The following is a 22735-nucleotide window of genomic DNA, read 5'->3' on the forward strand; positions in this document are numbered from 1 at the left end:
TCTACAACAAACGGACATTTCAATCTATAACCTACACAGTTTACAATACTTACAAATATTTTAAAACCAGTAAAACATATATTTAACTGCATTACTTATGCGGCTTGAGCAGAGGGTTATCTTCTTTCCTGTAATCAACTTGTAACGGTTCACATGAACAGACATTTAATTATACAAAAATACTTGGGAAACAAAATACACTAGATAGGAATGTAATGCATAATATTGGTGAGATTTAACAGAATGACTTCAGTCAATTCATACTTTTTTCCCAAAGTGGGGGAATATTATTACTTAGTAAAGGAAATTATTACTTAGTATTAGCCTATTCTCTTTGATTAATAACATTTCTGGATCAAATAACTACAATGAATTATCATGGACCACTTGTATTCAAGAATCAGTGTAACAAAACTCCATGTGGCCGTGGGCAGATAGGCAGACAGACAGACAGACGCTGCCTTTTATCACTGATAAGTCCACACCCTCCGTACCCGTTACTGATTACAACCAGACATATTCTTTTCTGTGTAACAACTCACTACCGTTCTGGATATTTTACACCAACTCGGTGCCAAATCCAGAATGGATTTTATTTTTCTGGAAATTTCCATTAATAATCAAAAATAACCTTATCAGTGACATTTTGTTTTTTTAGGATCCATAAAAATAATATGAAGGACTAAACACTTTAAACTGCAACATTGTTTAAATTGTTTTTTAGTTTTGAAACTATTATAATGAGGATCACTTCCTTTGCTCATGTCTTTGATAGTTAAAATTTGATAGAAATTTAACCTGACTAAATTTGCTTGAAATGTGAATTAAATTCCTTTTTATTACACATTTTTTAGTATTTTCAGTGTAAATTATCAGGCAACTTGTGTATTTTGTTATGACTAAACAAATCTTTTTATTTTACATAATGAACTGAAATGACAAATTAGAGTTTTCTTTTAGTGAACCCTACAAAGTAAAAGTCAAAGTTCTTTATTCCATTGATCAATACATAATTAAAATACGACTCATCAATAAATATAATTAATTTAACACTGAAATAGATTTGAACTGTAAGATTACAACAGTAAAAATTATGTTTAATTAAATTTAAAATAGATTATTTATAAAAGAGATATAGATAAACTCTTATTAGTTAAAATATAAACTCCACATCACAGTTCAAATATTCCAGAATTTTATAAAAACGATTTCTTTGTAGCCAATCAAGGATCCTGTTTTTAAACTTTGTTAAAGAAGTGTTCCTACAAAATATGCGAGTTATATCTCAGTTTAAATTTGAAACTATAAGTTATTTTATACAGACAGAAACAGCGAGAATATTCAAGAACCATACAATACTACATAATCAAAGGTTAAACTTAATCCACACCAATGATCAACCATAATATCAATATTAGTTATAGCAGTTATTGATATAAGTTATTATTTAGTTTCAAAGCTCATCTATAATGCGTTAAGTCAAGCCAGAACTGTACAGTACAAAATATTCTCACTTTGTACTACTATTAGAGTAAAATGTAAATACATGCTTCAATCATTACTAGAACAACTGTATAATTTACGAATGCAGTTACACTATGCCTACTGTACTTCAATAAACGATTCATTTTTGAAGATTCTCACCTGTAAAATTTCTAGAATTCTAACTCACTTTCTCAAAAATGAACAAGTTGATTGACAAGAGTTGAGAGATAATTACTTATCTTCAAACACACAACATCATGGTATAAAATACAATTTTTTATTCCTGTTCCTTAAAAAATTTGGAAGAAAGTTAACTTAATCCCACAAACATAATCTTCAGATAGCATAAAAATATTTATTTCAGACGTGTATCATTTTTGTTTATATACAAAAATATTTTGTTGTGAAAACAATAATTAATTAGGACATTTATAGTTTATCAAATGAAACATCTAGCGATTTATAAAATGACCATACACTTATACACTCACAGATTGGTTTGTATGAAGAGCAGAATTATTACCTAAATGAGTAAAACACAATAATGAAGTAGCGTTCAACAATAGCTGTGAAATTATTGGAGGATTTTGTCACCATGGCACTATCAGTACAAAACAGTAACTGTTAATGACCTGTGTTCTGACTCATACCTATTACCTGGAACTGTTATATCACCTTGGTGTCACTGCTGTTTTGTATCTCTGAGCAATTTTGTGGATTATGTAGGAGCATTTTCTCCCAACCTCAACCAGCAATAAAAAAATAACTATAAGTAACAATTATTATTTAGTTTAAATTATTCAGTGCTTTGGCAATTTTATAAATCAAATGTAAAAAATACCGGCCGGTTTAGTCCACAAGTTATCAGGAACATCTATTCAAAATGGTTATTATTAAGATTCTCTTAATGTTTTAAAACAACATTTCCGAAATAATAAACAATTTTGTTAATGAAGTTTGTTCTTTGTCTTGCTCAATAACATAGGCTACTTGTATATTGTATTAACAAGTACAATGGTGTTGGTGCATTAAACATTCCACACAAATAATGAAAAAGTAAAAGTTACTGCACTTTTTTAAACTTAGTAGCACGTATATGTTGTAAATAATTTATATTTACTTAAAGTAAACAATATATTTTTAAACTGTGATGGCTTTTAAGAATTATTCTTTGCAATTTGACACAATCCCATTACAATTAATATGTTCCAGCAATCCAAACACAGATAGTATTTAATCATTAATCATTAACACTAGTTTAATGAAATACAAAATAAATTGAGAAAAGAATGATATGAAACAAGCCGATGTTGGACTAAAACTTGTTTTCGTTAATATTGTCAACTACTTAAAGACAAATAAAAATATTATAAAAAGCATTTTGAAGTCTTTGGTATTTAGATGAAATATGAATAGTATCATGCAGCGATTCCAGCAGTTCATGCACACAGAATAAATCTATCATCTCATATTGCCACGTTTCAGCACTTTGTAGCTCTTTGAATTTCACCTTCAGCAATCATGGAGCTACATCGTAGTTGTTTTGGTAGCCTTTTTACAAATCTGCATTTTATTGTGTTAATTCCAATCATATTATAAATGCGAAAGTGCCTTTGTTCGATTGTTTTGCTTTCACGTGTAAACTATTAACTGATTGTACTGAAATTGTACATGGTTGTTCTTAGGGTCCCAAGTATGAATATAGGCTTATTCATTTTTGGAAAATCCCTCCAGGCTACACATTACTGGTCTCTAAAGTTGCAAAAAATCCCATTTTGCTCTTTAAAGTTGTGAAGTATCAATTGAAAGAGCATGTTAAAATATAATCAACTGTTCTGTTTAAACATTGATTACATTATTAACCATTATTTTCAATTTGTTTACATTATAGTGTGAAAGCATAGAGTATAAGCTTGATAATAACACTTCTTATTCAACCTTTCAGCAAACGCTGTTGTCGAGTATAGAGTAAGAAAATTTTAAGTTTTAGTAAAAATATACTTTGAACTGTATATTTTTGGTTAATATTAAGTATTAGACATAAAAAACAAAGCAACATCTAATTTGTCTATAAATTTAAAGACAGTTATAGAACCCATAATAATTGTGTTTTTACAGAAGTAGGCTTCTCAGATCTGTATGTGTGTGTATATGTATGTATATTTTCTTGATTGGGAAACAATGCAAAATCAACAATGGATAAAAAATTACTAAGACCAGAGTAAATTAAAATGGCCATAAATATACACTTTTTAACAGATTTTCTAGATCGTGGCAGCAAGACAAACTCAACTTTGGTGTCAGAAATAATATAAGTCACTCAATCCAGAAGTGCTCACACACCTGCAAAGCCTAAGAAATTATGTGCGAAGCCACGGGTAACTGCTAGTATATATATATATATAAAAAACATATTTTATTAATTTTATTTGCAATTATATATATAATAAAATCTGATACAAAAATATTTTAAATAATTTTTCAGTACTTCCAAACGGTTACACAATTATTTAAGAAAACTCTTTGTTCTTACAATAATGTTTACTAATCAGCTAAAAAACTTATTCCAAATAAATATTTGGATTTTACTCCTGTTGAAAAAGACATGTTAAACCCAAAAAGTGCATAGGCTAATAACGTTGTAATAGTAATGACGTTGTACTGGATCCTGTATCAAGGAAATTATAATAGATTTCAGTAATACTTCACTTAAACTTAAGGCAATTAAGCAAAAGCACAAGAATGCCAGAAACACTCAAGACACATTTTCTAACGAGATTAAAACCACTATAACGAGAGTGTTATGGCACAAACCGATATGGCAACAGCGCACAGCACCACTATTGGCCAAACCCCTACCATCTCCTTTGCTGCTCTTAGGCGTAGTCAATGGCCAGTAGGAGGGTTAAAAGTCTACAGCAGATATATAATTTAATGCTAAAAAAGTATCCTCTCATTAACAAAATCTTGGTTATTTTAATTATTCTGAAAAAATAAGTACAAAATTTACTGCAAGAAATATAGCCTAGTAACGGAAGAATTAAATTAAAAGTGTGATCGTAAAGCATTATTAGTATTATTTGAATATAATTTATTAAATAGGCACTCCCCACAAAAATCTATGCAAAGTGGTAATACAGGGTTTAATAAAAAAAAACCATGAATTGAAGACGAACATTTTTATTACATTATATCAAATTCATGAGGTTTACATTGACAATATTTTTCTTCATTCAATAAACCTTCCATAAATTTGAACTTAGCCACCGGATATTTTTAAAATGCTATCATATTAACAGTTAACATTGCTTTTGTTAATTAAATGAAAAATACAGGTCTTATTTAGGTCAAGTTTACATTAATTCACTGGCAGCTTGGAAACAATTGAAAGTTGGTTAGAAACGAAATTGTTATTGAAAAACAATAAAATTAGTTAATTTGAAGGAAGTACAAGTTGGTATTACATTAAAAATTGTACAATCATACAGGTTCGATTACAAAATAAATTATTACAAAACGAGTGAGTAAAAATTCAAAAACAACTACGTAAGCATATTCTAGTTAAAAATATGAAATTCATATAACACAATAAACAGATGAGAATGAAGTGGAGCTAAGACAGTGAGATGGCGAACTTACTTTACTTTGTTCTCAACTTTCAGGATTTTTACAGGACAGTATTTATAACTTTTTGGGACACAACTCCAACAGATATTGTACAAAATTAAACAAATTTTCAAACAAACAAGATGAAATAACATTAAATTTATCATAACAAAACTTAATCGAAAACAGAGGTTGAGAAAGATAAGAATTAGTGCTACCACACAAAAATTTGTACATTCTACATCATCTATACCTTACAATTACTGTAACAGCATTCTATTACTTATGTACAAATTTACTACTCTAAAGAGCTTTAAAGTAGGAACAAAATTACTGCACTCAAAAAATATAGCGGATGATATTGAGACCAACTAGTGCAACAGAAGCATTACCACCAACCCCTCGAATTTGTGATGAAACCCTTGAAATGGAATGAGTACTACTTAAACCTAAATAACATAAAACTAAAATATTATTTATTTTCACATGCAAGGTTTTACAAGCTGTGAATGATAAGCAATAGATTGGTTTATTATTGTTTTTATTTATTTTGTACTGATTAGTAAGTAATGTATATATTGTTGGAGATCACCGATTTATCGTTCTTCAATTTTTGCACAAAGTGTCTTCTGATTAAATAATTTCTCACCGTCCTAACAACACTTCGCTCTTTCATCTAATTGGAAAAATAACATTAACATTTCTATAACTTATTACACACACAATCCAATCTGTTAGTTTTATATCCACTAACAATAATAAACCAATGTAATATAACTAAGGAATAACAATGGATATAAAATTGCGCTACATTATCGAGTCAGTGCAGTGGATTTGGAAACACTCAGCACTAAGGTGCCTAACGGTAACGCAGCTACACTGAATAATTCTCTATTGTTTTTGAAACAAATAAATATAAAAACGTTAAAATAAACAAGTATAACAATATCAATATTAATAAATGGAACAAGGCAATAATACTTAGTAGTTTTATCCACATAAACTTGCTCATTTGCTAAACTACCAAAGTTAACACTATTTTCATACCAGATTTTTTTATATGATACTCTATAAATATACAATATATATTTTGTCACTTTAGACTATAAATTACACAATGAAATGGCCAGCTAGTATGCCCAAATTATGTTCAACACAGCACTAATCAGCGAGTCCAAGCCAATTCTTCTGGAGAGCCTACATCCCGTAGCCTAAATAAGGCATGACTGGTGTCGTGTAGGAGTTGGGGTAGGCCGGAGAATAGCCGGGGCCGATGATGCCGGGGCCTGCAGTCAACATGAGCTGAGGTTCTGGCATTATCATGGGCTTGTGTTCTTGCTCGGAATGTTCCTCAGCACGACGTTGGTCCGATTCCACTAGTTTGTCGACTTTGGAGGTGTACTCTCTGGTCACTTGTATCAAGTAAGGCATGGCAAAGTCCATGATGTTGTGTCTCCAGGCTAATTCTAGGATCACATCGGGATGCAGGAGATCATAGCATTGGAACAGGCAAGCAGCAAAACAGTCGTGACTTCCCTTCTCCAGGAACCATGAGAGGAGCTCCTCAGCGACATCCGCATTTTTGGATTCCGCCGCATATTCCATTGCGTCCTTGAAGAGCCTATCCTTCTTGCACAATTCCACGCTCTGTTTCCAGCGGTTGTTGCCTTTGTACAAGTACGCTGCAATACGCCTAAATTCGATCAGCTCGTGTTTCTCCAACTTTTGGGCGAGCGCTATGTTGTCAAAGTTGTCGAAAGCGTCAATTGATGTTCTCAAGCCCTGGTAGTCTTCTTCTTCGATCAAAAGGTTATTGAGAGCTTCATTGATGGCTTTGTTGTTGAGAGATTGAACGGAACGCAGGTATGGTTTGACGAGCTGCAAATGGTTCACTTTTGTGAAGAAACTTACAGACCTCGTGTGGTCCATTCTTGGGGTCAGAACGAGCAAGACGTCATTCAGAAGTAGCGGTTTGTAATCCAAGTAGAACTGAATGGCTTTATAATAAAGTTCGATGTTTGCTACTTTGGTAATGATATCTTTGAAGTGACCTTCTCTCCATGCTTCGCTAGGATGAGTCATCATCGCAATCACTGCATTGTCATATTCTTCATATTTGTCATACAAGAAAACCAGTTCTGCCCACAGATGAGCCTGTTCTGCCGCTCTTAGAACTTTTGGAATGTTTACTCTGGACCAGAACAGTTCTAAATGTTCACACGCATTTTGGCAGGTTTGTATTTGGAGTACAAGATAGCTAGCTCTGTAAACATGCCCATGTGTGCTCTTTCAAGGCCAAGAGCAGCCTCCAGTAGATTGATCAATTCCTCAAAATAGCCACGGTCTTGATAGTAGTTGATGAGGTCCTCCAATTCATCAGCATGAACGACAATGTGAAGACCACACATTTGTGCCAGACGGAACTCTTGGCTGTCCACACAAGCAAAACATACTTCCTTCCAAGTTCTTGTGCTGTTTGCTTTACGTGCGCTGTCAACGGCTCCCTGAAACTCCTTCAGGTGGACCAGTGTGATAGCGAGACGAGCAAAGTTGGAAACATTGTTGTACAAGAGCTTTGCTGGTTCATACATTTCATCGTCAAAACACCTGTCACCAATCTTCTGAATGTCAGCATGGTTAGGTCCAGAAATAAACTCTTCAAGGTCAGCTAATCTGTTGGTTCGTGCATAGGCATAGATCAATTCACTTTCAATATACGATTCTCTAGCCTTCTTCCTCGACATCTGCAAGTATCGGACAAGATCTTCCCAACTTCCAGTCTTGTGTGCAGTTTCCACTACATCTATGTAGGCCGATGGGTCGTCTGCTTTGATGAAAGAGTCAATGGCTTCTTTAACCAGTCCCTGTTTCAGTTGTGCTTTTGCTAATTGACTCCAAACTGCCGGTTCATTGCACCGTTCAGCAAATTCATAAGCCCGATCAAGATTGTTCACATGATCAATCAACACTTGAATTGCAGATGTATTTACATCAAACTTTTTGAAAATTGCAAATGCCTCTTCGTACAATTCATTGTTGATTGCTATGTTGGCAATATCTGGAGCATCATAGTTGTCTAATCTGTTGATGTATTCCATTACTCTGGTGCGATCGGCTTTGATTGCTGTGAGGATAAGGAGATTTTGCAAGTTTCTGTGATCACTGAATACAGAGTTGTCAAGAACAATTTTTTCCAGAAGTTCAATTAATTCATTAGGTAAGTCCGCAGTCATGAAAGCCTTGACGGTCACAGATATGTCTTCAGGATCTTGAGTTTCTGAGAGTGCAGTCTGCACAACCTGGTCAATAAGTTGTCTCTTAAATGGATTGGACTCATTTAGAACTTCGGCCCAAAGTTCAGGATCTCTACGTCTCACGAGGTATCTTGCCTCCGACTTGAACAAAGAATTTTCATTACAGACATTTATAAGTTCTCTATCGCACTGCCCCCTTTCGTAGGCCACACAAGCCAGGTGAGGATCTCGTTTCTCACAGTACTTGCCAACAACATTGCTGTTATAAAACTGATTTTCTTTCAGGAATCTTTCGGGGTTGTTATTGCTGTCAATGTATATTTTTGCAAGGGCATTGTGAGTAGCAGGTTCTACACACCCTTCCTGAACTCGAGATTCCAACCATGGAAGCAATAGCTTCAGCCTGTTCCGTTTCTCCACTTCCTCTACTAATTCATCAGTAGAGAACTGTCCTCTAACTACCAAAATTAGGTTTTTGATGATGTCCTCGGAACAATCAACATCAAGAAGTCCACCGATCACAACTGGAAGACGTGAGGGATTTACCTTTTGTACATAAATCTCAATGTACTTTTGTAGGTTGTTGCGGTACAAATAGAGCACCAAATCATGGACAAAGTCGAATCGATCACAAACTATTATCAGTGGCAGTTGATCTGTGAGTTTCGCTTCTTTCAAGAAGTTTTTCACTCTCTCTGCATTGTAGCAGTTGGACTCTCGACAAATTCGCTCCACTTCTTTGATTTGCCCTGTCTTGCAAGCAGCTTGAATGTACTTAAAATGCACTTCTTGATCTTGACTGAAGTTGACAATTGACCCTAAGAAATAGAAGAGACCTTCATAGCTCTTGAACGATTCAAACAGATCTATTAATGCTTTTGTTGTTAACTGTTCATGATATTTGGTTGCAATTTGCACACAAATTTGCAAGTTCTGACGAATATTGGCAGTTAACATTGCTTTTAGACATTCTAAAGAATCTTCAACAGATAAAGTTCCAAAGTAGCTTACCAGCCAATCAGCATTCAACAGATGAGTGTGTACAACAGCTCTTTTGATGTCATAGAGGTCTGTATAGTGTTCCAAAGCACGCTGGAGTAGGCCAGCCTTTTCACATAGCTGGGCAACGTGAGCACGATCGTAATGCGTGAACATCTGGTTACCCAAAATCGCATCAGCCACTTGTGGAGCAGATATCAGATTCATTTCGAGAAGACGGGTTTGAAGAGGCCCTTCAGAAGGTCTGTTGTTTTTCAAGGCATCAAGCAGAAAGGCAGTGCACTGTTGAACCAAGTTCTGTTCCATCAATATATCGACGATTTGATTGATGTCAGCTAAGGGCTCCTCATCCTGGACCAGCATCTGGGCAAAACCGACACCTTGATCTGGGTTGACTCTCATGACATTTCGGAGTAAGAACATGTACTCAGGAGTGTAGCCTACTTTCTTTGCATACAAAACGATTTTCTGGAATTGGCCAGTTTCTGCAAAGCACTGGATCACTTTATTAGGCACATTGGCTCTCAAGTACACGGACAAGGCTAAGGTTGGATCGGCTTGCTTCACCAAATCACCCAGTTCTTCCGAGCACTCCAGTTTCTCTTCTTTCAGCCACTTTTCCAAAAGTTGCTTTCTTCCCTGTTGCAACACCGGTCTACAGAGTTCAAGAGACTCATACTTGTTCAACTGGCCCTGATCTAAGAGTATACCGAAGTACTGGAGCAAAGGTGAAGTCTGTCCAGCTGGAGTTGGTACTTGCTGGAACTGTTGAATGGTTTGTGGCGTTCTCAGAATTCCTTTTGGAGCGTTTGCTGCTACTTTAGCAGCTTCTGCGTACTGACCATTTTGAAAAAGCATGTTGAATTTTCTCACAAATAGATCTTCAGCACCAGCCAAGTTGTTACGTACTGCAATTCTGAGAGCTAAATCTGGATTTTGTAGAACAGTGTTAATGTACGGAATGATGTTGTCCTCTTCTACACTGACAGATAATACCTGACCTTTACGATTGACACCGATGATACCTCCAGATGTCTCATGGGGGGCAGTGACAAAAATCGTATCTCCACTGATCCTGTTCATGTAAATGCAAGTAGCAGTTTCTATATCGTACAGATGAATGTATCCATATTTGGTGATCAGGTATATGACATCATATTTTGCACTTACTTGCATTGCTACGGGAAAATCATTTTGAGCTTCAGCAGGAAAAAACACATCTACTGCTTTCTTTGTGAACGGTTGATTTCCTGCGGGTGGCTGGCCTACTTCGATGATGTGAAGCTTTCCTCCTTGCACAGTTCTTACAGCAAAACAAAACAGAGTTGACGGTTCTGCATTGCCTTCCATTTTGAATTGAGCAAAGGAAGCAGCATGGCCTTCAATAGGCTGAGAACACTTCCGTTCAACAGAGTATAACTGCATTGCACCGACGACTCGATTTTGTTGAGCCGAAATGCCAATCAGTAACAGCCAAGTGTGTTTGGGATCAGTTCTGTAGTTTATGATCTGGCAGCCGTTCAAGCTGGAATGTCTGTCGAACATTTTTATCGGTTGAGAATCACCTTCCATGCTCCAATGAAATACAGATGTTTCTGTTACTAGTGCTAAGGTGTTCGGGGAGATCCATTTCCAAAATATAACATCATCAGTCATAGTGTGAGCCTTCATTTTGCTTTTCATTTCAATGTTGAAGATCTGCAAAGTTTTTTGGGCCGCAGCTGTTCCTTCTGTTCCGGCCTTACCCTTGAGAGCGATAACTTTGCTTGCTGGGTTCATGATTGCAGAATCTGCTGAGATAGGCCTGCGGATTGGATTAGTGGGGTCATTAAGATCTATTATAACCACTTGAGACGATTCTCCAACCTTTTCTCGCACACATATAAACTTGTCCGACTCCATTGTAAGGGTGTTGAAACTTACACTGGCCTGATTGATACCTACATTGGTGAGCTGAAGATGCTCTTGAAACCGTATCGGTAGTATTTGTGTCATCTTGGATTGGTCTGCCGCTATCCGAGGGATCCGTGAAGTTCAAAATATTCTTCAAAAACTGCAACAGAAAATGAAAATAGTTAGTGATTTAATTAAATCTTTGGTATAGGCTAATAAGTAGCTTGAATTCATAAGTATTAGAAAAACAATGAGATCCGACATATACTTGCTCCCATAGTATATACGAACAAGTAAAGTAGGCCTAATTAAAGAGAAATGTGATGGCATCTCCAATTTCTGATTTGTATGAAACATGGAATGGAAAGTACAAGATATATCCGGAAAGTAAGTACGTTTTTATATCATAATACTGCTGCAGCAATCCGTGAATGTGCACTTATCAAGTCCATACATGTGCCATTAAGATTGATTAGTCTTGTGATTTGTGTTTCTGTGACCATTAAAAATGTTATAGCAATTAATAATCTTGCGAACTGTGAGAATCAGTTTATTTTATTACTTACAATTTTGACATTTAATCAGTTTTCAATGCGAGAAGGACAAGGCTGTCAAAATTTACCATCAGATAACGGAGATTTAGGGTAAAATTGCAATCAGTGGTAGAATGGTGCGAACGGGTTAGACAGTTCAATGAATGGCAGATGAATATCCACAAAACAGAATAGTAAGCCTTCTGTTGTGAATAATATCTTAGCTACGAGAAAATTCACAATAATAATGCTCTCAGATAAATTTTTACTTATTTGGAGAACTGTTTTATATGAAATGTAACCAACTTCTTGGAACATCCTCTACATTCCCACTGGATTTCAAAAATGCTAAAACACAAATTGAAAAGATCAGTTGGGAGCAGTACCATCGCTTGCTGTATTGCCTTTGCAGATAAAATGCAAGCTTGATGGTAAGTGCCTCACATATGAAGACAACGCAAAAAAAATAAAGAGAAAGCTGTTTTCTAGCAAGATATTTCTTAACTGAAGGTTTAGATGAGATGGAAGGTACATTAAGTACCTGAACAATGGTGAAAACCATGTTCAAAAATCATTTTTAATATAAAAATATTTTGTTAATTAAACCAAAATCTCCAAAAACTTACAATTGTTTAGATAATTTCTGAATATCTCTGAACTATTTAAAAGTTTCTTTACACTTTTTTAAACATAATAGGAAATAGCATTTTTTTATTTACCAATCAGTGATTTTTGTCCAAACCACAAATTTTTCTTACAAACACTGTTTATTATACTAGGACTTAAACCTGATCTTTTCAACTACCATCCAAACATATTTAAGATGATAACAGAGACCCTTTACGCATTTGTCCATGATTTTTTGTGTTTTGACTCTTTTCTATTGCACATTTAAACAACAGAACCAACATGTGATCGGTAATGTCTATGAAATTAAAATTTGATAATGACGTAATTTAATTTTTTTTTAAAGATCCATCAACCATTGAACTAAGGATATTTATACTTATACAAATTTGATGAAAATATTTCTCTATTGCTATTGCAAAACGTATATTGGTGGTAGCAGCCAATAAAAATAAGTATCCAAGCCAAAATAATCATGTAGGCGAAACGCAAATAACCGCTTGCAGCACTATACGCTGTTTAAAATTGGTAATAATAAAGCACAATGAATAGAATGTGCATTTAAAACCACTACATAAATTAATCCCATACACAAATGAAAACTATGTTACAATCTTTCTATAAAATGTGATTAAAGTTTATTGATGTTTCTCAAGATAAATATTTTAAATATATTAGGATTGCAACTAATTAAAGTTGGAAGTAGTGTACAAAAGTAATGTGTTATTTCTACCATTGCTGTCAACCCCTCTTCATGATAATCTTGATTTATGGGTGTAATAATGTCTTTTATTTTCATAGCAATTCTTATACTAGTTTGCAAAGAGAAATCTATTATCAGTTCAACAAGAACGATACATATAAATAAGAATTCAATTAATTATGTTATTAAAATTAGAAAGTACTTTTTGTCAGAGTATTTTTTTGCCATAAGAAAAACATGGAGAAATTATAAATTTCCCAAACTTGGAAAGCTATACTTTGTTGAATTGGTAATCCTGACATCCACAGTGACGTAACATGGGGTTTAAGAATTGATTAATGTACAGTACGTGAGAGTACATTTAATAAAATTAGAAATAAAAAAAGAACATTGCCTGTTGACGAATTCTTAAATGGAAATTTTAAACAAGTATTAATTCTACATGGTACTGTAGATCCTGATGTGAATTTCCTAATCTCAAAGCAGAATGATGAAATGCTAATTTTAGGCCTACATTTATTTACGTGTTTAAGTGAAGGTTTTAAATCAAGTTAAGACAATGGTATAGGCGGCAATGTTATAATATCATATATATATATATATATATATATATATATATATATATATATATATATATATGTATGTATACTCTTCAAAATACCCTCCAATTTTGATCTTCACCATAACTAGTGTTGCTAACAATTAATTACTTTCTTCGTGAGAATTTATCTACCAATTTCAAGAAAACCCATGTTGTGAGCTAATACAATGCTAATTGATTCCTGGCCCCTTTACTATAATGTTACAACTAGGTCTAATTTTAAAGTATTTTACAATTTCAACTAAAGAGTAAAATTATTGCACAGCAATATAAATTTACTCATTTCTCTCTAGTATTTCTTTAACCTTACAATTTGCCTTTCATGAACCCCTTTTCAATATAGTTTTATTAATGTATTACTTTTTCATCTTTCCTTTATGCACAAACGCAAGACAGATTATGTTTCATTTATGTTTGGAGAAATATTTACTGCCATTAAAATATGCAGAACATACATGTATTGACATGTAAGTAATGCGGCTATAAATGTTTAAAGTAATTTAGTAACATATTATATTGACGATAAATTCAAAACTGATAGTTAGTTACTCTTCCAATGGTTAAATTTTGAATGTTCTAATTATAGTTTCATAAATACATGCTTTATTAATAATTATCTTATAATAGTACTTCCGTTTTGATATTACATTTTGTGACTGCTTATATTCAATACAAGATGACAAATATAGATTAAATGAATGAGTTTAATCCAAATGAAGAAAACAGTATCTTATGTTATGAGGTCAAAGCATTACATGAAAGAAAGCAATGTGTCAGACAGAAACAGGGTTTCAATTTTAACTCCAGCCATTGGACAAAATTACTTTCCTTTCTCCAAAACAAGTGGATGGTAAAAGTTATGATGTAGATGCAGCGTTAGAAAAACATTTTTCGCACAAAAGATGAACTGTTGCTTAACATTATAAATTTTCATCTTGTTCTGGGAGTAAAACAATTCCAGAATATGTTGTCGCAGTCAAGCAGTATCTTTTAAGTTTAGTACTTTAACTCTCCAACTGATGACCGATGGCACAGACGTTCGTAAACTTTCCATTGTTATTAGACGAAAACTGTGTAAGTTGTAAAGACATAATTTGCAACAGTCAAATTTTCTACTCATAAATGTCTATTCATGTCATATAGTTTATATTTGTAATATTACTCGTCAGCTGATATCGATCCAAATGCTGCACGGCATGCATCTGACGGTTATTATGTAGGCTAGTTATTTATAATTGATTGTTATGTTCTGAAATGGGCGATCCTCGTTGTTCAAATAATATACGTGAATTATTGAAAGATGAAAATATTAGTTCTGATGGTAAAAGTGACATGTCAGAAAATGAAGTCCATGATGATATTTGTCAGATTTGTTGTCAGGTAGTCTGGATGATTATAAACCGGCGGAATGTGAGTTGGCTTGTGAAAATTGATAATGACAGTGAAAACAATTCATCATTATCTGATATTCCCCTTGCCCAAAGAATCCATAAAAAACCAATATGGACATGTGCAGTGCCAAAAGTTGTACATACTTTACATTTTTACAAAAAAACTTTTTTGTGTTGTAAATAAGTGTATATAATAATATTTTTGTTAACTACAAAATTGTGTATATTTTGTACATTTACAATATATTACTATCTCAAGTCATGTGAAAGTTACATGGAGTGAAACTTAGAAAAAAAATGTACAATACACATTTTTCAATTTATTTACAAATTTTTTAAAACAATATAGTAGTAGGTGCATATTTGTATTATTTTTCTTTGGTTTCTAACAAAAAAAGATATATATCACTAATTACTTAGCATACATCACATATTTTTTTTAATATCCGAAAAATATACTGCACAAAGACAGAAACCAGTGTATCATTCTTGGAGTTTCTATTATGAGTGAAGGAAAGTTGGTTGCATGCTTTGTGAGACAAGTTGGTTGTGGGTTGCTGGAATTGTTCATTAGAAACTACTGGGTGAGAAATTTAGAGCAAGTTAAAAAACAAATAAGTATATTTTTGGCAAACTCAAATTGTAACAGTTCAGGAATGCTGGATACGAGTAGTATAAATGTGAAGAAAAGTAAGAATATAAGGATAAGCCTAATTATATGTTTCAAATATAGTAATGAGGGTCACAAAGCCGAAATGTTACCCAGAGGGTGTTCAATGCAACAAGTTTGGTCATTTCGCTAAGATGTGTCAATTTTAGTTCTCGTGAGCTTCAAGAAATGACAAAATGAACGGATGAAGGTTCAATGTGATGTGAGGTGAGTGTGTGTGAAGTTTCTGAGTATAATAGATTACGATTTGTAAAATATTCGTAGAGCTACTGGTAAAAATATCTCCCCAAAAATAAAATTTTTAGTTGAGAATTTGGACACAGAATTTAACCCTTTGGACGCCAACGTCCGGTTGATCGGACCGTCGAAGTCTAGTCGAAAAGCGCCAACGTCCGATTGATCCGCCGTTCGAGAAAAACATATTTTAAAATTTATTTTTTAACTTTAAAAGTCTGTTTTAACTGTTTAGGACTATTTTAGAAGTAAATAAGACTATCTGTAATCCATTTTGTTCATTTTAGTTGTTTAGTTTAGTTTCCCTAAACACACATGTTACAAGTGACGGGGACAAATGTATATATATATTTGTACATAATTATTTTGTTGACAAAGATTTTTCTTACTTTTTGAAGAAAATCTATGATATAGACTTATAGTAGTGAGGAGAGTCTCTTATTATAATTCTATGTAAGTATGTACAAACGTATTTTCTACTGTAAAATTAATTCTAGTTATAGGCTAGTAAATGTTTTCTAATATCAACACTAATTAAAAGTATTTTTTGTGAAACTACTTTTCAACTTTCAGTTCTGAATTTTTCTGACCAGTCTTAGATATAATATCTGTAACGAATAAAAATATTACCGATAGGTAAAAATATTTTTTTTCGTACCGATATTTTGGCCTGAAGTGAAATTTTTATGTAAACAAATGTTTTGGTTAGGCATTACCACATCATAAACAATGTAGTTCCATTCTAAATGCTATTTATAATAACACTATTCGATAGCGCATATAATTTCCTACAAATAAAAAAATAAACATTCAATTAACATAAAAACTAAGGATAATACAAAGCAGAGTGTAATAGGTTACAAAAATGTCAAAACAGGGCTGGCGGTTTTGGCTAGTACGGTTGGTTCAGGTGCTAGCGTGATGGGTAGGGTGGCAGCCTTGGGCGTTGGCGTCCAAAGGGTTAAACTTGAAATTGGTTCTGAGGTTACAATAAAGCGTAGTCAACATTTCAAAATGGTGTTTTCCTAATGTTAGTTTATTTAATGCCAATGTCAAATTTTGACCCACCCAGGAGATTAAGTATAGAGTAAATAATAATAAATGAGCAACTCCTTTGACAGTTGTTCCTAAAACTAAAGATTTTCGTCTTTGTGCTGAATATAAAGTGACTTTAAACCATGAGCTTCAAACAGAACATTAACAAAACGTTACCCATTATCAAAAACCTGACACAATTTATGCTTCTTTGGCAGGCAGTACTCAATTTTAGTCTTGGAGTTACAAAACATAGTACTCAATTTTAGTCTCGGAGCAACAAAACATATGAAAATATTGAAACTATTATTTTGATTATTTTAGTGCTGATGAAATAAAATAAACAATGTATTATATAAGTTAACGCAATAACTTATTTAATTTTTCAAATACAATTAGCGATTAATTAAAATGGTAAAAAATAACCATACTATCTAATTAAATGTTGTATTTTTAATTAAGAAAGACTTTTTGTGTGTGTATATTTTTACAAATAAATTTAAAATTTTATTTTCTAATTATAATGCTTGTAGTAAAATCTCATAAATGTTTTTAATTATTGAGGTTCTAAAAATATTGTAACACTATATATATTAATGTAAAAATTGGTTCTGGAGGCAAAAGTATTATAGAACTTCAGACTGTTTTTCGATAAATATTATTGTAATCTCCTGCAGAATACCACTGCTATCAATAAGTGCTACAAGACAAATATTTTTGCTAAAATGTCTGAAGAGCTTGTATCATTTTTGCTAAGAAAATTTTCATCCCAGCTTAAACTCTGGATAAAAAAGTCTGTACTGGAAAAAACAAGTGGACGTAATCTGGGCAAGAATGTCCTAAGATATTTATGCTTCAAGGAAATTGGCAGAATTATGTGGAATACACATATTGAAAATTGCCTATTCTGGCCTTGTATATCTACTCGACACATGTTATACAACATAACTTTACAGGGAAGATGTGCTTATTTACACCCAGAAGTATTTTGTCTTGCAGAAGAAAGCAGTACGAATCATTACAAAAATAGTTATCAGAGAATCCAGCACGGATCGTTTCAGAGAACTTGATTTAACACCTTCCCAGCCCTCTATATATACAAGACCATCCTGCACTGTTGTTACAAATGTGAGGTGACGCGGGGCAGGGACGCTCATGAGTACGATACTAGAGGGCAGGATGCATTTTACATCCGCTCAGCACAGGCTCCAGACTTACGAAGCTCTGACGTCTAAGATTTAAACTGTTTAACAAGCTGCCATTAGACTTGGAGAGGATACCATTATGTCTAGCACTTTATCTTTTTACACTTTAACATTCTGTGGTTAAAGTTTTAAGTATTCTACAATTAATTTTTTTTAATTTGAAAGTTAATTATTTGTTCATTTTATTTTCTTATGTGTCTTCTCAGTTTGACAGATGTCATACAATATTGTTGATTGTCTACGGTAATAAAGCAATTATTATTATTATGTCAACTGTGGCATCACAGTCACAAAAGTGATGCTGTGTAATTTCCTTATTAGTGCTAAACCGTCTTTACTAGGCCGAATACTGTGATAGTGGTTTAGTTTATTTTAACTTTCTAAGGCAATATTGTATTGATTAGTGCTTATTATTCATTGAAATAGTTTCAATGAATGTTGGAGACTGTGAATCAAAACATGTTATAACAATTATTTAAGTGTTTGTATTTGAAGGTTAGTTGTAGGCCAAAATTTTTTTTTAGTTATATCAGACATTCATGTATTTATAGTTTTTTAAGGCTATAACTAAATAAAATGTACACATCATAAAATTTGTATATAGGCTAATTAGCTTGAGCAATGTCCCAAAACTACTGTGACAAATCTGACGAACTCAGACTATTTAGGTTAGTTTTCAACTTTTATTATCTCCGCTACTCCAGTCAAAGGCCTTTAACACTAGAGAACTTTATTGTACTTCATTGTAATCTTAACCTGACAGTATATAAATTCAAGATAATCAACTCATAATCTCTTTGTAGACCATGTCTTAAGTAATCAACACACCTTTTTCCGTTACCCGAAATTCACGCAAATCTACAGTTTCCATGTTTTCATCGTTGATGGCAACCCTACAGTCCCATGGAAGTATAGTGGTTACAAATACTGTATATCAAACTGATGACCAATATATGAAGAATGCATCAGAAAGTTATCTGGTATGTAAGTTACCAAAGTGCGGTTAATTCACAATTTGCAGAATACGTAGACATCTCTGACGAACAGTACCTTTCTTATTTAACCCCAAAATGTAAGCATAATTATTAACGTAATCAAATACTGGTTCTTAAATATCTTGTGTTTGTCTTAAGAACACACATAACACATACATAAGAATAAAATCACACTATTACAAAACTACTACAAACTAAATAAATACAAAAGAGGCTGTAGTCACACCATGTTCGTTAGATTGTCACATGTTAGGATTGCAGTTTGGGACTATAAAACACCATTACGTTAGGTACCACATACATGTATCGATTTTGTATGAAAAGTTTGAATTGTCTGACCGATCATCACGTATGCGGAGAGGTCATTAACTCATTGTGGATCGTATTGTTTTGGCGCGCAGGCACGAATTAATTTACGGTCAGCATGAACAACAATGGTGCGCCACACCGTATCCCTCGCTATTGTATACTAGAAAATTCAGCTGTGAAGGTATTCGTTCAGATGGAACATGGGCCTGCTGGGATATCCGTGATGTAGGAACGATAACACGCGAGCAAGGCTCCGGGTGGCAGGGATGATGTCTGAATCATAGTCTAAATAAAGCGGCTCGGGCGAAGCGATTACAACATCCGGGCCATTGTCTGGACTAAACACGCCAACATATACATCTGCGTTGTTTAGTTCTGTGTCACTAACCTCAAAAGTATTATAATAACAACTGAGGAAAACACCCAATCAGAAGTGCTAAAAAGCAGAGAGTAAACTCATATGAATGATTTTTCAACTTCGACATACAACTGCGATCTGTAAGATATTTATAAACTTTTTAAAACTCTAAACGTAGACCGTTGTTAAACACTCTTCTTAGTTGACAAGTGAAGACAATTGCCTGATCTATCAGACGTTAATAGAACTATTTGGAGGGAAACTTAAAAGCAGACCGCTTCTGCGACCTGAGCTTGTCATCGTGCCGTTAGGCCCGGCCAGCTCGTCAGTGATCCGCAATGGGTTGAACAAACAAACAATCGATTAAACTTAGAGGCTGACAGAATTTCCACCAGCCGTTGTCCAACAAATTCCGTTCAGATGATGAAAACTAATATACGTATCGGGAAATCGGCTAAGTGACCATTTGCAAACTGACAATATTGGTTCAGTTGAGGTTTAGATGCAGCTGAGATATAAAACATAACATCACTTTCTTTGTTTTAATCAATGACCAATAAAATGTGCGTGAGGAGCAATCATTCACAAAATAAAATGAGATAATTGGTTGACTGACTTTAATCATCTGACGGATTGTAACATGTATGGCTTAAGGTGACATCAGGGCTAAAACTAACTAAGATAACTCCACAACCTTAGTAGAGGAAATGTTGGGTTAACAGGCGTTATATGGGGCTTGTGAACACATGATCACACACACTGAAACCACTTGCTGTCCATCGACTCTGTAAACCATTCAGCAACATCATTACCCACAATTGATCGATCTTTATTCTGTTTCACAGATTACACCATAAAGTACAATGTTTGGGATTAATCAACTTCGGATTCAAGGAGCGGTCAAATTCTTTCTTGATTTCACAAGTTCTTAGAGAAAGAAATATTGTTTTGGAAGATTTTTCTGATTCTACAGGAAAACTTCCGGCTAATTCACAGTGTGTTAAATTCTCGGTGGACACTCTAAAATAACTCTTTAGGGCATCGGTTAAGAGATTAATTTCACTCAAATATTCATTTGATCCCTCGATTGTCCCATCACTACTTTTCTGAAAAAATACAAAGAATAATTTACTAGCTAAAATGCTATAAAACAATTTTTAGGCCTGATTTTTATTACAATACTAAATCTGTTTATCACTTAGGCTATCTAATTTACTATATTCTAGAGGCATATTCTGAAACTTAATGGCGTAATTAATTAGGATATTTATTTTATAATTATTATAAAAAAATTGGATCTAGCATGACATTAGTTGTCATAAGCATGGAAGCCTGAGGCAAAATAAGACATGAAAAGAGATTGTCATGCAGAAGCCTGCAAAAAAATCAGATGACACTACATTATATACTTTGATGCAAACTCTATACAAATAAAATGCATATTTCTAATGAGAAAGCAATATCAAAACCCAAACTGTTAATTTAATCATAGGCCTACTACGTGGAGCTCGTAATGAATTCTTGTTAGAGACTAATGCACCTTCAAAGAGGAAATGGCAATTACTCAACCATACGCTGGAATAAAGAAAGCCATGTTTCATAGAAAATGACTCATCTAACTAAATCATACAGAATTATTACACAAATAAGTTAATTTGACAGCTATAGAAACACAAAATGATGTATAAAGGCATTGGAAAAATTTCGGAATATCCTAGGAATCTTACCTCTGGTGGGTTGATCCTATTTTCACCCGAAGAAGGGGCAAGCCCAACAAAGATGAGACGAATACCGTTCAATATTATTTAAGAGTTCGTAAAACTAAAACTAAGAAAACTACACGATAACCAACAGCTCAATGACAAAAGATTACGTAAATTTAACAGACAAACTCTTCCTGCAAGAAAATAAATGGTCGTCGACGTTCCTTCCTATTTGGCACAAAATAAATACCTTACTACTTGTCAATCATCTGTTTTTTGTCAGAAGTACCAACATAAATGCACTCAGATATTTCACACATATGGACATGGCTACATATAATCTGAATATATAAGCGGGTGTGTACGCATGCTCAATGAGATTAACTAAATGAATACTACTAATAATAATTATTTTTATGTTCTTTAGTTTACGTGATTAAATGGTTCTTAGCGTGATTTATTCACGTTGTCACAATAATTAGTATTGTTATTGAATGTCTTGTACACCATGTGATGTTTATCACAGTTCAATCCCTTATCTTACTGACGCTATTTATATTGTACTGCAATTAATAAAATTCAATCGAAAACATTAAATTATCATTTTTGGAGAAATTTGTAAGAATGAAAATCAGCAAAACTGACAATATTATTCTGTAAGAACCTAATTCACACATACAGTACGTTACTGACACACGCCTGGAAGGGAGAGGGCTGTGACCTTTAAGATGGAGTAAAGTGTAAAAATTCTATAGAAAATTCATGATTAAATAATAAGCTCAAGTTTTGAATAAATAAGTATTTATATTCATGTGTTTTAATAAGATATAACAGTAAAATTGTAATGGTTCCCAGAGCTTAGCTTACTTTATTACTAAAAAGCTGAAATGTTGATAAGTGTTTTACCCATTTAAATAAGTGTCTTAGAATGTATTAAGTATACATTTTACAGCATTATATAGTGGCGCGCTAAAATGATACCATTGTTTTGAATTAACACATATTTTCCTTAATAATCGTTCCATCATTCAGTACCATTTCGTCAACCGAGGAATAGTTGTATCCGAGCACATTCTCAGGTTCTCCTATGTTTTTGATATCGACAGTTAGTATATATTATAAAATATACATCAC

General features: G+C 33.5%; 1 protein-coding gene across 1 annotated transcript; it reads right to left on the reverse strand.

The window, feature by feature from the left end:
- Window positions 1-4649: 4649 nt before the first annotated feature.
- On the reverse strand, window positions 4650-21867 carry LOC124353159 (clathrin heavy chain). The gene is given in 3 exon segments (XM_046803026.1): window positions 4650-7308; window positions 7311-11397; window positions 21626-21867. Coding segments are annotated over 2 exon segments (5049 nt in total). The 5' UTR covers window positions 11340-11397; window positions 21626-21867; the 3' UTR covers window positions 4650-6288.
- Between the last annotated feature and the right edge of the window lie 868 nt (window positions 21868-22735).

This window comes from Homalodisca vitripennis, chromosome 1 (assembly GCF_021130785.1).
Source record: "Homalodisca vitripennis isolate AUS2020 chromosome 1, UT_GWSS_2.1, whole genome shotgun sequence".
Taxonomy (NCBI): domain Eukaryota; kingdom Metazoa; phylum Arthropoda; class Insecta; order Hemiptera; family Cicadellidae; genus Homalodisca; species Homalodisca vitripennis.